Raw genomic sequence first — 16022 nt, 5'->3', positions numbered from 1 at the left:
GCCATTTGTTTTTTTTTATTTACTTTTTTTTTCACCATAACATATGTTTCCATACACTTCTTTCATTCATTTCTATTTTACATATAATCTCATTCACCACTTATATCTATAGATGGATAAGTTATTGCTTGGAATTTACAGCTTTGATTCGTACCGATTTTAACGTACCGATTAATGTTCCTGACAGTTAATTTTTATATCCATTATTAGTTTCAATCCTCACCACCATTATCAACCGCAAATCAGCGCCAAAATGGCAAAAATCAAATAGGCACAAAATACTATGACTTACAGCCTATCCATTTAGTAGAGGTCACTCAATTCATCTATACTTTGTTGAACATAGAAGTATGTGTTTTAATGGCAGGTATCATGTTCATGGGACGAGGTGAAGTCGCTCCGGTCTGACATGGAGAAGCACACCTCCTCCTCCGTACACTTCCGCCTCAAGCTGCTCACCGCCGCAGCGCAGATGCAGTCCGCGCTCGGCATACAGGATCTAGGTAACATAGTCATACCCATGACTAAAATTGATGACCTGCAAATCAGCTCACATGTGTTAAGCAGATCAGGAAACCGACTCGCAGCTCAATTTGTGTTTCTAGCTGTGATGGAACTTAACTTATATTTGTATAACTAACTAGCTTTTACCCGCGACTCCGTCCGCGCGGAATAAAAAATAGAAAATGGGGTAAAAATTATCCTATGTCCGCTTCCTGTTTCTAACCTGCCCACCAATTTTCAGTCAAATCGATTCAGCCGTTCTTGAGTTATAAATAGTGTAACTAACACGACTTTCTTTTATATATATAGATAATCTAGTGCTTGACAACAAACCCACCTAACTTATTATTACAACGACTATTGTTGGTCCATTGAATGTAGGAATATATCAACACCGCATATATAAATGCGGATGTTTATAATACGCAGTCTCTTCGCTATTTTGGCGAATATATATTATTTATATTAAAAAAATGTATGTGTGTAGGTCAGCTGTACCACAAGCCGCTGCGTGACGCTCACGGCACAGTGGTGGTGTCGTGCGTGTGCGCAGCTCGCTCAGCCAAAGTGTCCGCGCTCAATTCTCGCTGGGCGCCTGTTGCTAAACTGCGCCGTCGTGTGCTCAGCGAGGACAACACTATGGCGGACCTGCTCATGGCCTCCGTGCACGACCAGATCGCTTACCACCAGGTATACCAAGATTTCTTTTGTAGCATTCACATAAGTCCATCATTATCTCCTTGACCTTGTCCTACTTACGTAGGTCGGTGCACCAGATTTCCGTCTTCCAATTTAATCTGTCATCTCCATTGTCACCTCCTTCTTGACAATGTTGTCTTTCACGCAATCCAGCCATCTCTTATCACACAAGTATATTCTCATCTCATCTCATCTCACACAAGTCCATCGTCAAGCAACAAGTTTTTTTTTTTTAAATTGAAAGTTTATTGATTAAATCAATATCATATACTCTAGGACAGTGATTCTCAACCACTGTGCCGCGGCACTTTTGTGTGCCGCCAAATTTTGCAAATATATAATAATGTTAATATTATTAAATTATATCATTTAAAAAGAAAAAATATTTTTAACATTAATATATACATATTTCAATCAATGGCAGAAAAATAGTTGAAAAAAAAAACAATTAGCGTCTAGAAATGTCATATAGATACAATTAATTTTATACAGTTGATAAACTATTTATGTAGTGTGTTGTAGTGAGTAAATAATTTTTATCTTTTTCTTTGTGTGCCGCCAAATTTTTAAATCGTTAAATATGTGCCGCAACAAAAAAAAGGTTGAGAATCACTGATCTAGGAATTTGTTCTTAGGTTTCTTTTGGCTGAAGTTTCCTAAAGTTTCCAGATTACGTAACGATTCAAGTTAAAGTTTTCTCTTGGAAATTGATGGCAAATGTACGATCGTTTCCAGGTGTCTCGGGTGCAGCTGCCCCGGGGTCTGTACCTGGGCTACCTGAAGCTGCAGTCTTCTGTGGAGGTGGTGCGTATAGTGGCGCCCGCGCGCACACCCAACGTGCCCCCGCACACCAGGATCAGGGACAACCCACATGTCTCCGCGTAAGTCTTCTCATATTTTACTAAATCTTACTAATATTATAAACTAGCTTTTACCCGCGACTCCGTCCGCGCGGAATAAAAAAAAATGCACAAAAAATAAAAAAGTTCCTATGTCCGTCTCCTAGTTCTAAGCTACCTCCCCATCAATTTTCAGCTAAATCAGTTCGACCGATCTTGAGTTATAAATAGTTTAACTAACACGACTTTCTTTTATATATATAGACGAGAATGTTTGTATGGCTGTTTGTTATTCTCGATGACATTTGATATATATGTAGAACACAGTTTGGAAGAAGACATAGACCTATGATCCCGGAGATGTTTCATTGACATGATGAATGACTTGATAAATCTTTAACAGATTGACATAAAATATTAAAATTTGGCACAGAAATAGAACATGGTCTCAAATAACATATAGTACTACTATTCATCCTGTTTTTAAGCAAGGACGAAGTCGCGGGCAATAGATAGTGTAATGCATAATGTATTTTTTATTTTCAGTGAGGAGTGGGACTATCTATTGGCGCAGTCAGGTAAAACTACAACAGAAGAACAGCAGACGATAAACAGCCTCGCGATAAACGTCGACGAGAAACCGTCAGAATCTCAGGAGATGTTCCTCGACCAGATATCCTGCGCCGCCAGGAGATTGTTCAAGGAGATGGACATACCCATTGAAACCGTCAACACCCACCGAATCTACGACCTTGAGGTCATAGAGCTGAATAATGACGTCAGTTTCATCATGGTCTGTCCGCCAGCAGAGCAGGCCTGCTCCGTCCCCGGACAAAAAGAAATACTTCTCCAGAAGGGTGATCTTCTCAGTCTACCTATACAAGCCTTCGAAATGATCCACCTACAAACTTACCACACTAGCATGCTAAACAAATACTCGAAGCTGAGCTGCGTCCTCGAGCTGGATGTAGCTCTCGCAGCACACTCACATAGAGAGGCTTTCTCCTGCTCCGAACTACAAACTGCCAAGGAGAGGCTAACCAAACTAGAAGACTTGCAGAACAATCTCAATATAGTGTGGAAAGCGGAACGATGGCTCATGGACTTGATCGGCTTCGCGAGAGACAAGGATAAGGCGGGCACCAGCTCTGGTATACTCCTCAAATACATCCTAGACAGGAACCCTACAGAGGGCTGCGTCACCGAAACAGACACGACAGACAAAGACGTAAATCTCAAAGTAGACCTACTACAGATACCTTCCAGGGACGGCAAAATAACTAAAACCTCTCCAGGAAGAGGATCATGGCCGGGTCCCGCGGGAAACGGAAACCACGCTCATCTACATCCTGAATTTAGCAAATCGGAGCAACAACTCAGCTTATCCCCGAGACAAACATCAGTTTCAACTCTCAACTTGAGTACTTCACAATTTCTAAATACAGATTCGAAATATTCTAGGAAAGGTAGCGGGGATTCACAATTCACTCAATCTAGTCTCATGAGTAACAATTACTTGAGCAGTAACTCACAATTTGATATCAAATCATCTGGTTCTCATACTAGTATCGGCAGCAATCGACTTCCTCCATCTAAAAGTGAAGATACGCTCATCTTACAGAACGAGAACGTAGACCCAAAACCTAGACCTCATAGCATGAGTAATACAAGTGCTTCAACAACATCTAGTCCATTGTTAACTGTTAAAAGTTACTATCCCGGAAGTATGATAAGTGTACGTACAATGAAAGGGAACGTCTCAGAATCCGCACAGAGTTTGTCCAGTGATTCGGAAAGTCAAAGCTCACCTTTATCAGTTCCGTTAAAAATGCGTCCGTCACCAAATCGGACGTTCAATGTGATAGCGTCAAAAAGTATGACTAACGTTAAATCTGACGTCGACTACACTGACACTGGACAAGAGGTCTGTCACAAGTCGAACCTCTGCATCAAACGGCAGCCATTACTGGAAACGCAGGAAGACGTGGAATGTAATAACAAAGTTCCTAAGACTGAGAGAGACGAAGATAGACCTCGAGAGCAACGAACTCTGGACCAACCGGGAATATTACAGGTAGGTTTTTCATTACCCGGTTTACATTAATCAAGTCTAGGAAGAATGTATATGATTAAATTATTTACATTTGTAATTGATCGCTGGACTGGAATAATGTAAATGGGACTTTTTTTAAGTATTGAAATTTCATTTAATCTCACACATCCAGATGTTTGTCATCAAATCTTGCAAATTTAAACCTTTTCCCGATTACTGATTACTGAAAATACAATATTATGACATGGCGTTGATTTGATAATGGAGCTGGAAGGTGGCCATAGGAACTTCACATATTTTTTATTTTATTAATAACCTACTGCATAGCATTCTTACAGTATACAACCAATTTGACACTATACTCCATTTACATAATAGTTTACACTTAATTTACACTAAAATAAAAATATATAGATAAACATTGCTAGAATATGTCAACGCGTAACTAGACATCAATATTCACATCGTCTTTCACACATCTGTATGCAATCTGTGAATTTCTACTCGCTACAACTCGCTACTAAAGGCTTGTTTTATAAATATATTCCATTTAATTATTATTGTTTAATTTCAAGGTATTCGCAGCATACGAGACCGGCTTAGCGGCGGGAACGTCTCTAAAACTTCACGTAACACCGCGAACGTCAGCACGAGAGGTCATCGATCTCGTCGTCAAACAACTAAACATGGCCGCCGTGTTGAAGGGCAAAGCGGGCCCTGTGTACGGCCCTGAGAGACTTCAGGACTTCTGTCTCGTGGCCGTCATAGGGGCCCGCGAGAGGTGCCTCAGGGATGACTTTAGACCTTTACAGCTACAAAACCCTTGGAGAAAGGGCCGTCTGTACGTCCGACTTAAACATGACGTCCTCGCTGCTCTACAACATTCCGCTAAACAACCAGCTTTTATTTAATATTAAATTTACTAACGATATAATTCTAAAACGAATATTTAATTTAAAAATCCAAAGATAAAATATCAACATTAGTGTATGAATCATTAATACCCCCAAATAACAAAGGTATAAAATTGACTAAATTATATTGTAGAATGCTTTGAAATGTTAGTTACAGGAACTCTGTACATAGCATTTCTTTAATTCAAATCAGTTAAAAATATTTTTCTATTGATTATAATATCATTAAAACTGGTGTTAAATATTTTTTCTGTCTATTTTAAATATTTTCTGGAAATAATCATTAATAAGGAAAGAAATAGTATTATTTTTATTTTGGTGCCAATTTTTTATTCATCAATGCTTTAAATAGGTAAGTTAAAAATATAGTTGTTTGTAATAATTATGGTGCTTTTCACTGTAATAAAGTGAATATATTTGCCGAATACATTTTCCTAATTTCAGAGCTTAGCACGAATATTTGCGTCAATATTTGTCAGTGACGTTACAAAAACGTTCTCACTAACATTCGTGCTAGACCTTCAGTTTAAATATACGACTAAAGTATATATCGGAAACAATCGACATTTATTTGATAATCACAGTATTTTGTACCATCGTTAATTAGCTAACATATTTTTAGTTTTTGACAACTTTATTGGAAATGAATCCAAAAACATGAAATTCGTTGAAACTAGTTGTTTTAACAAGTATTCGAGTCATAACAAAGTATAAAAAAAAACAATTTGTTGGAATAATGTCAAAAATAATCTTTTACAATTATAAAAAGATAATTACGCGACAAAATTTAAATAAACATTGACAGATGATAAGTAACATTATTATTATCGAAACTATAATTGAATATACTAGTAAGAGCGAGTGAGATAGATATAGCTAACTAAGCTTCGCATTCGTATTAGGTCGTATTCACATGTATCGTTGTATTACGTTTTAAATTTAAAAAGGACGAAGTTAAAAACCTTGATGATGTGAAAAGTGCCTAATTTATTTGAAAAAAAGGCCCCCATTACCTCTGTGGTACATAGAAACACCTCGGATTTGATAAAAGTGACCGCAATTCATTTGGATTGTTATATACCTAATATATAACTTATAATATTTTCTTACAATGAAATTTTGTCAATGCTCAGAGCGCTTAAAATTATATAATATAGATAATTAAGTGTTTAGTTTAAAAATAACGTTCTTATAAAATTAAAAAGTAACTACATGTCGAGAGAAATATATAAAATGAAAATTTCTATCAAACCCAGCTCAAACTATGAGTTTATAATTATAATGAATTTTTATATTAAATGAAATAACGAAATGTAATCCTTATGAATTTAATTTGTTAATCGTTTTTAATAATTATTTTAACATAATATATGTTTGTAAACATTATTTTATGAATACGAAGATATAAAAATATTTTAGCAAGATTTTAGAAAATCAAAGATTTATATTAGAAATTAATAGGCTTATGAAATCGTTATAATAAATACTCTAAAATAGATCTAATGAATCCAGTCAACACCATTGTATATTATAATTATGTAAGTAGAAGCATTGTACAAATGTCTACAGTAAATAAGATTTATGTGGGAAAATAGAACTTTTGACTATGATTCGAGCCATAACTAGCAAATGTTGCTATTATTGTAATAAAGCCTAATATGTCTTATGATGGTTTTATAATAATTAAATTAGTAGAAATAATAAATTTAGTTTATTTTAATATGCATCCACCTTTATTTGCGGTGTTGTGTACTAGAGAATAGAAAGAGTGGAAAGTATGAAGTGATGCACAAAATATAAATGTATTTAAATCGATGTATAGTTTTATTTATCCTGTCCGTTTATGGCTGAGCGTTGAAATTAATACTTACTGTTGTTATTTTAGGAGGAGGAGGATTTTATTAAAGGATGGTTTACATAATTTAGAACAGAAAACGACCGTAATTCTGCCTGAAATAAAAGAATTGAATAAAGATCAACCGGTAAAATAATGGAAAACAAATATTTTTTTGTGCTGATAATCTCAGCAATAAGTAACTAAAATTCTAGCAACACAATACTCTGACAAATTAATAATTTTTTGATGTGAAACATCTATAGGATCACTTGTAAACCGAATTGTTGGCGTGGCGACGGGTCGCCACGCTATACTGAAGTATACATTATTATTATTATTATTTATTTAATTGTAATATTTTATGCATATTACTTGTACACACACGATGTTTCACATTTGCCAGGCGTCCCATGACGGCTCACATTTTTTTTTTAACATCAGGGATGTTCGAACCAGAAGCTTTTTATTGATTTATTAAACAGTGTTTCGATTCCACTGGACGATCTAAACATTGATTTTATAAAATCAAAGTAAAAGTAAATAAAAATGAATTGTACAGTAATTGTACTGTTTTAATTTACTAGGATTTTTTTTTAAAGAGCGTAAAATTAATAATTCCGAAAATATGTAATGTTATTTTTTTTTTATTAAAAACATCATTTTCAGTGCGATCCATATTGTGCAGATAACATACGTGTTCTGATTCATTAACTGGCAGAGACCCTTTGAATCGATATAGAAATCGGATGGATTGGATCATAAGATCGAATCGAACAACCCTAAAACAGAAATTTCAACTTGACAATGACAGCTTGACAGATAGCTACCAACACCAACCAACCAACATTCAATTTCAATTCTATCAGCAATCACAGAATTCAATGTTCACGAACTCTGTGAAAGTAAAATACAGTTATAGAAATTGCACGAATAAATTAGTTCGTCAAATTATTTACAATTATTAAACTTTTAACTTCATTTTATAATCGTTAAAAATGAGTTTAGTCGCTAATACTGGGTATGTTTTCTTGAATTGTGTATGATAAAACTCAAATTTCTATGGTTTACAATTGTTCTTGTGTTTAGAAAATTAGCTGGTCGTACCCTGTTTATAACGGGTGCTTCTCGCGGCATTGGTAAAGCCATCGCGTTGAAAGCAGCTAAGGATGGAGCGAATGTTGTTATTGCCGCCAAAACTGCTGAACCGCATCCAAAGTTACCTGGCACCATTTACACCGCTGCAGAAGAGAGTAAGTTGTTAAGGATATATAAAACAAGTTTAGAAGTTAATAAGAAATATCTTCGTGGGTCTTTCGTTGTTAAACTTTACGTGATTGGTGTTAATTGCATACGTGGACTTTGAACTTTATACGGCGGATCTACTTCGACCTTTGATAAAGTTCGCTTATATTTTCAGTTCGAAAATAACAATAATAACGTTAAAAATTGCTTACTTATGTCTAATAACGCGGTGTTTTTATTTACATTTTGTGCATAAAATAGACTTAAAGGTTAACCTACTATGTTTCAGTTGAAGCACTTGGAGGAAAGGCTTTACCATGTATTGTAGATGTGAGAGAGGAAAAACAAGTACAAGCAGCTATTGACGAAGCAGTGAAAAAGGTTACTTGATATATATACACTTAATTAGAAAGTAACCTATTTTTCTTTTTATAATTTTTTTAAAATATAGCCACTTCAAATGCACATACTAAACTTATAAGCAAATAAGGCAAACTGAATGTTTCAATGGATATGTATGAATATAGAAAAAAGTATATAACAGTTCTACTGTTTTATGCATGTCAGTGTTTAATTTGTATTTAAATTTATTTTAGTTTGGTGGTATTGACATTCTAGTCAACAATGCATCAGCTATTTCATTGACAGGAACTGCGCAGACTGACATAAAGAGATATGATCTCATGCATAACATTAATACAAGGGGTACTTTCTTAGCGTAAGTAATGTTAACTATTTTGTTAATAGTAGATCTTGAAAATAAATCACAAGACCGTCAAACCCAGATAAGTGAGTATATAAAAGATTGAAAATTTTCTCGCCTATTTCTCACTTATGGCTGTTGTCTCCTGGGACCAGACAATAACTCTCTTATAGAGGTTTGTTACTTATCCAGGTTCAATTATATATATTATTTTATATATAAGTCTAGTGATTTTATATTCTAAAAATGTTTTTATGTGATAAAAATTTATAAAAATATTATAGTATATATTCTTATATTTTGGCATAGTTTGACTATAAAATGTTATTATAATTTTTGAGTTTTATCTTTAATGTAAATTCTATTAATTTTTTATCAACATTGACAAAAAATTGGATATTGAAATTGGAAAAATTTACAAGTTCCTTTGTATAATAAATAATCCGGTGATAAAAAACGATAACAAAACTCTTATATAATAATTTTATCTTAATTTTTTCCAATCATATCAGATAGTGGAAGTTTTAAAATTAAATAACATGCATTTGAATGCAAATATTTATCTAAAATATTTTTATAATAAAAAGAATGCAAAATATTAATGGAATAATGAAACTGACAAAGTTTTCTGTCCCTGGACATAAATCCAACTAAATTATGTCAGCCCTCTAGTTTACCCCCGTGTTAAAGTTAAACAAAATGTCACAAGATCCTTGTTGTTTTACACATATTCTGATAGAATTAACCACAATGTAAGCATCTCTTAGTGACATATAATTTGTCATACTATATTTAAATAATATAAATCTATTTGTTAATTACAGATCCAAATTATGTCTGCCGTTGTTAAAGAACAGCAATCATGCTCATATTTTAAATCTATCACCTCCATTAAATATGAACCCGTATTGGTAAGTACTTTACATTTCAAATATCACACAGTAGAATAATAGACAAGTGATAATGTATTTTTGGGTTAGGTAAAAATTATTCAATGAAAGGTGTATGGCTTACGAAAGTAACTGTTATGATGAAAAATACAATTTACTTTTTAATTTAATAAGAAAAGATGGCAATGAAGCTAATGGCAGATTCGCCGAAATAACAAGGCAATCGATGTCCATATACATGTAATTGCAGATGCTTTGCCTACCTATAATCTGGACTATTGAATAGAGGGGAGACTAGAGGATGTTTTCCCTCCTCCACCAAATCCACTTCCCTTTCCCGTCATTTCCATATTAGATAATAGAGGGAAGGGAACATTGACCAAAATTAGGCATCCACACTCATCAAGCGAAACACAATTACTTCCACTTGAAGTCTGTCTTCTGTCTGGTTGTGGGTTCTAACACTTAAAAAAATGTCATGCTAGTTGTTATTATTGTGGGTTTTCATTGTTATTTTCACTTATTTAAATCAGGGATCCCCAAACTATTTTGGACAAGTGACCCCCTTTTCCAAAATGAACCGTTTACACAGACCCCTATGACCAAATTATCTACTTTTAACATCAATTATTGTTATTATTATTATTTTTCATTCTGATTTAGTTCAATAGAAGAAGACAGAGTGAGAATTAGCAATACTTTAAGGTCAATTTCGACCCCAGGGGGTTGTAATCGACCCCTTTGGGAATTCCTAGTTTAAATTATACAAGTCAACTGTCGAATTTCATGATTATATCCAATAATAATTTAAATGTAAAAGTATGATAAAGTTATTGCCTTTTAGGTTTTCAATTCATGTAGCGTACACAATGGCTAAGTACGGCATGTCTATGTGTGTATTAGGAATGAGTGAAGAGTTCAAACCTTTTAACATCGGAGTCAATGCACTATGGCCTAAAACTGGTATGTATTATATAAATATTAATAAGTATCGTGTGTTCTTCCAGACTATGTTCTATATCTATGCCAAATTACAGCAAGATCTGTTCAGCCGTTCTGGAGATACCTTCTAACAGACATCCAAACTTCTTCTAAAAGAAAAAAAAGAAATCTTTTTTTTTTGTAATGTGATTATTTTATATTCTAGCGATAGCAACAGCTGCTATAGAAATGTTGACTGGAGACACATCAACAAGTCGCAAACCTGAGATAGTTTCCGATGCAGCTTATCTTATGCTCTCACAGTAAGTTGGAAAAAATTGAATGTATAGGCTTTCTGATTTATTTTATATGTGTATGAATGAGTGAGCAAGTGAATGAATGAGTGATCAAGTAAATTAATTTTTGTTTCCTTCAGTCTCTTTAATTGATTTTTAATTTCTTAACTTGTCTTAATCAGGGATCCGAAGAAGTACACAGGCAACTTTGCTATTGACGAAGATGTTATCAAACAGAATGGCATCAATGACTTGACACCATACGCTTGTGATCCAAGTTAGTACATTTTACATTATACTTTATATAGAAGTTAGTTAAATCATCAGTTATTACTAATACTACCTATTTTCATACATTTTACACTACAATGTAGTTTAAATAAAATACCAAGAGTTCAGAATATTTAAAAATTGCCTAATAACTATAGAAAATGTGGATAATCTACTTCTGGACGGGTTCCTGGACGATCCAGCGGCGATCGGCCATCATCGCAATGTCACCACCGCCTCTATCAGACGATATCATACGTCCACTGTCAATTATAGTGAGAAGGTTGGCCTTTTATAACAATTGTAGTTTTCTATTGTTATTTTATTCATACAGATAGAATAACAAAAGTCCAATACCCCCCAAAAGCCTGAGACATCCTTAAGCCAATTAGTTTAGTGGTGCCTAAGGCTTTGGGGGCATTTTATAACTTGTATGGAGAAAATGACATAACTTTAGAGTGTCTTGCCAGTGGCGGTGTATTAAGGCAACCAAGGGGTCCCAATTCTTATTGTTATTATATGCTTGGTGGATAGTGAAATAAAAACATCAATCTTTGGTCCAGTGACTTCTTGTTGTGACCCCTCATTCTTGTATCTTGGGGGTCATACTGGTAGGAAGCTCTATACCGCCACTGAGTCTTGCCAACAGTATTAGTACCTTTTTATTGGATTGGAAAGTATTTGTTGTAAACATATGGCGATAACATTTTTGATAATATTATGCAATTCATTAAAAAATAATCTGATTAATTGAACATTTACGAGTGGATAGAAAAATTATATTTTCATGCTAAGGTATATTTCAACTTGAAGGAAATTGTTAATACATAATAAATTATATTTTGTGAAAATAGAAGAAGTGGTCCTTGATTATTATATAACAAAAATGTTTCATACACACATGTGTGATGTAGCTCAACTCAATTTGTAACCTGCATAGAGTTGTGATTTGCGTTTCGGTCTGCGTGCTGCCGCTTCGAGTCATCCGGTAACTCGAGACACATCGGCTCAAATAGTTATACTAGTTGTTGAGTCTGAGCTCAGTGGGTCAGGTTTATGTGAGCTGAAATTTTGAACCGGTTCTGAGTTCATTAATTTTTAATGTATTACAATAAATGATACAATAAAATCGAAACTTAAAAAACTTGAGAAAATATTTCAGAATATCCGTTTCAATAACTTTAAATACATGATAACTGAAAAATAAACGGAGTGAAATTTTAAATATATTAATGTGAAGAGTCACAATTGAATCTTTTATTCAAATAAAATAGCGGTTTTATTTTATATTGATTTAAAAAAAATCCTTTAACCATGGACATCTCTAGCTGAGAAGAGATAGTGGAGTTTAAAGATTTTATGTATTTTAGTCCCGGCATATGTATTTATTTATTGATGGAACCTGCACATATCTGAGAAGAAATTCACAGATATGTGTGTAGTCAACTGCACTGGGCCAGCGTGGTTGACATAGTCAAGTCACCCCTAACTTTGGGTAGGCTCCGAGCCACTCAGTGATATAGTGAGCTGATGATGATAAATGGTCATTTCAGCTTAAATTAAATTCTAAATTATAAAGACAAAGTTCAAAATTGGCAATGTATTTGTTCGCAGGTAATGTAACTAATCTTATGCCCGACTTCTTTTTGGAAGTGCCCGGAGAAAGTGAACAGCAAGAGAAAAAGGTGTGATTTAAAAATAAATTTTATATCAATGACCACTTATTCTTAGTTTTTTTTATCTACTAACCTTTGTGAATGTCTGTAAAGTGTTAAAACTTTTGAATCTAATCTGTTTATTTATTTTATACTAGCTTTTACCCGCGACTCCGTCCGCGCGGAATAAAAAATAAATAGAAAACGGGGTAAAAATTATCCTATGTCCATTTCCTGGTTCTAAGCTACCTGCCCACCAATTTTCAGTCAAATCGATTCAGCCGTTCTCGAGTTATAAATAGTGTAACTAACACCACTTTCTTTTATATATATAGATTAATTTGGTGGTAGTTTCTTTTGGTATAAACCTTAGATTTATAGAAATGGAGATTAATATGTTTAATTTTTTAAAATAAATACTTTGTATTTATTCAAAAAAAAAGTTTTAAATAATTGTTAAGCAAAATCTTACTTCAAGTAATTTTGCATGATATTTTTTATTACGCAGTTAATCAAAACTCTTGGAAATCTCTTATAATGATATTAGATTTAATTTCTAGAAATCAGTTATTTATTTTGAATAATTTAATTGACAATGTTTGTATTTTTTACATTTTATTTTACTAACAAAATCACTTAATAAACATATTTTTGGAAAAAATTTGAACAAAATGCGTATTGCATTAATCATTTGTTTGTGAGCCCAAAAAACCCGTTTAAAACATATTATCTCTGTTTTATCAGAGATATGTAACATACAGGGATTTTGGTCTCAAAAACCAATGATAAAAGCAGCAAAACTTCAAGTTAAATAACATATATATTTACGATAACTAATCTAATTTAATTACGATAAGGTTGCATTAACTTTATCAATATAGATATGGAAATATAATTTTTTATCCGCATTACCATTGACTTATAAAATATTGTTTTTTTTTTATGAAACAAAAACAAATACTTTCCTAAATATTTATTTTTTATTTTAAATTAATTTTCTTTATAAATATATCAAAGTACTTCAATTAGTACCATTCATAATGCAAATATTTTACAGAGTGAACCTGAGGGTCAGATACCGACACTGTTCGGTTCCATCAGCAAAGTGATAACACCAGAACTGGTGAAGAAAACTCAAGCCGTCTATCAGTTTAATGTTAAAGGTAAGATTAGGGAGATAGGATACTAATTGCCGAGCTCAATAATAGATCCGAAGTTTATACCTTGTAAGAAGAGTAAAAAAAAATTGGATCGTCCTCTAAACTATAAAGTCGATGATTGCTAATGTGACATAGGATCAGTAAAAAAAGCAAAAAAAAAAAATTAAAAGTTTTTTAAAATTGAAAAAGTTCAAGTTTTTTTTTTAATTTGGAAAGCCTGTAATACATACAAAACTTGATAAAACTAGATCTTTTAATACAAATCTCATGGTTAGTTTAGTTTTTATACATGTCTTGTCAGTGTAAACGAACGGAAACATTTATGTTTTTTATATAGGTAAAGAGGAAGGCGTATGGCACATAGATCTGAAAAATGGTGACGGCGCATGTGGTCAGGGTGAGCCTAGGAACCCACCAGATGCCACTCTTACTATGGACAGCACTAATTTCGCTGAAATGTTTGCGGGTTTGTATTTATAAATATTTTACACCAGTATTATTTAGAGTTGCCAAAGTTTTTTTTATATAAGACCATTCAGAATTTTACTTATTTTATTTCCAGTTATTTTACAACTCAGTTTCGCAAATCTCAGAGGTTCATTTAAGTATTAGAATTGTTCCTATTTAAGACAAAAATTTTCATTATTAAAACCTCATGTTTCGGCTAACAATATTTTTGGTGTGAAGACGGTCTTAAATTTAATCAATAAAGCATTTTAGTAGTTATTTCTAACAATTATATTATTTTTATTTGCAGGTAAATTAAAACCAACCACCGCATTCATGATGGGCAAACTAAAAATCAGCGGAGATCTACAAAAAGCTATGAAGCTTGAAAAAATGATGAAATCATTGAAGAATAAGGTTTAAATGTTTTTGAATTGTATATTTTTTTATAGTGCAATACAGAACATATTTTATAGATGTCCAGTATTTTAAGGCAATTTTATTATTGGTCCAAGAATAATAAGACATCTTCGAAGAATTGAAGACAATAATTTAAAAAAATGTGAGGCGAAATTCTAAATTTTTTTTAATATGAAATTAAAGACTGCCAGTATGAAATATTTAAATCTAATTATGTTATGTACACAAATAAGTTTATATAACTACTATATTATTTGTCAAATGTATGGAAAAAATTGTGGACAAGAGATATTTTCTTATTTATCCTAACTTATCATTCTATTTTCCGGTACTTTCTTAAAAACAAACTACTTTTTCATATATATCAATATTAATCTTGAACTGTGCTATTTTTTTTTATTCATATTTTTTAAGACAAATCAAACAAAGAATGGTTTAAGCAGAAGGTGACAAGAATGTATATTGATTGGTTATTTACTATATATCTTATAGGCAACAAATATATTTGTATATACAAGTACACTCATTTTTACCTATACTCTGTGAATGTGTATTTTAGTCAGACTCTATGAAATGTTGTATAAATAAAGAAATTCTTATATATATAAAATTTTTATTCTTTGTGTTTTTTCCCGTGAAGGAATAATTCATTAATTAATCATGCAATTTAATTTGCTTCAAATAAATGAGAATACATGTACAAAACTGATGTAATGAAATGATTTAATAATACTATAGATAGATAAATCAATATTGTTTACTAAAATTAAGCACATTGCATCATTTATCGTACTGCGTACTAGATAGTGTACAGAGGGCACTAGCATGAGGTATTTCTAAAACTAGCAATTATATGAAACTTTACGTTAGATATATTCAAGTTCATACTATCTCAAAGTATTTACATAGATGTTTCTAAAACATTGAAAGCGGAAAAACTTAAAAGTTTCATCATATAAGTCTGATAACCCTGTTATCAGAACTAAATTACCCGCCCTGACCTACCTTGACTTTTAGGGTTGCTAGTAAGTGAATTTCATTGTTCCCAACATCAAAATAACATAAACTCAATGTACTGTTCTACAAACATGTGATCATATCTACAACGTTTGTTTTTAGCTCCATTTCAGTTAATTTGTAGCAATTCTATATTATGGCAAAAAAAGTAAATA

The 16022-nt window shown here is 32.7% G+C and overlaps 2 protein-coding genes across 3 annotated transcripts in view; both read left to right on the top strand.

The window, feature by feature from the left end:
• The window catches only part of LOC106713335, a 105462-nt gene extending 100363 nt beyond the window's left edge, over nucleotides 1–5099 (top strand). Inside the window, exons 15-19 of the mRNA XM_045679886.1 lie at nucleotides 368–503; nucleotides 992–1194; nucleotides 1939–2084; nucleotides 2589–4116; nucleotides 4671–5099. Coding sequence (XP_045535842.1) covers nucleotides 368–503; nucleotides 992–1194; nucleotides 1939–2084; nucleotides 2589–4116; nucleotides 4671–5006 — 2349 coding nt within the window. The 3' untranslated portion in view covers nucleotides 5007–5099. The remainder of the gene's footprint in view (nucleotides 1–367; nucleotides 504–991; nucleotides 1195–1938; nucleotides 2085–2588; nucleotides 4117–4670) is intronic.
• Nucleotides 5100–7682: 2583 nt separating this feature from the next.
• Nucleotides 7683–14907, top strand: LOC106713344 (hydroxysteroid dehydrogenase-like protein 2). 2 transcript variants are annotated; one of them, XM_014506144.2, is made up of 12 exons: nucleotides 7683–7864; nucleotides 7933–8096; nucleotides 8378–8469; nucleotides 8685–8806; nucleotides 9616–9702; nucleotides 10526–10644; nucleotides 10829–10925; nucleotides 11081–11175; nucleotides 12783–12853; nucleotides 13881–13986; nucleotides 14321–14449; nucleotides 14741–14907. In XM_014506144.2, the coding sequence occupies exons 1-12, from the start codon at nucleotides 7842–7844 to the stop codon at nucleotides 14851–14853; spliced, it is 1218 nt and encodes a 405-aa protein (XP_014361630.2). In that variant the 5' UTR covers nucleotides 7683–7841; the 3' UTR covers nucleotides 14854–14907. The 2 variants fall into 2 exon arrangements, with proteins under 2 accessions (XP_014361630.2, XP_014361629.2); XM_014506143.2 differs by lacking the exon at nucleotides 12783–12853 and adding an exon at nucleotides 11327–11451.
• The last annotated feature ends 1115 nt before the right edge of the window (nucleotides 14908–16022 follow it).

Source organism: Papilio machaon, chromosome 10, assembly GCF_912999745.1.
Source record: "Papilio machaon chromosome 10, ilPapMach1.1, whole genome shotgun sequence".
Classification (NCBI taxonomy): Eukaryota; Metazoa; Arthropoda; class Insecta; order Lepidoptera; family Papilionidae; genus Papilio; species Papilio machaon.
Note: the sequence above shows the minus strand (reverse complement) of the source record. Positions and strands in the feature narration are given on the sequence as shown.

Excerpts from the sequence above, each read along its gene's own strand:
- LOC106713344 (XM_014506143.2), top strand. The coding sequence starts at position 7,842 with ATGAGTTTAGTCGCTAATACTGG. Across the intron at positions 7,865-7,932 it reads AGTTTAGTCGCTAATACTGG|AAAATTAGCTGGTCGTACCC; the intron begins GTATGTTTTCTT and ends TCTTGTGTTTAG. Across the intron at positions 13,987-14,320 it reads CTATCAGTTTAATGTTAAAG|GTAAAGAGGAAGGCGTATGG; the intron begins GTAAGATTAGGG and ends TTTTTTATATAG.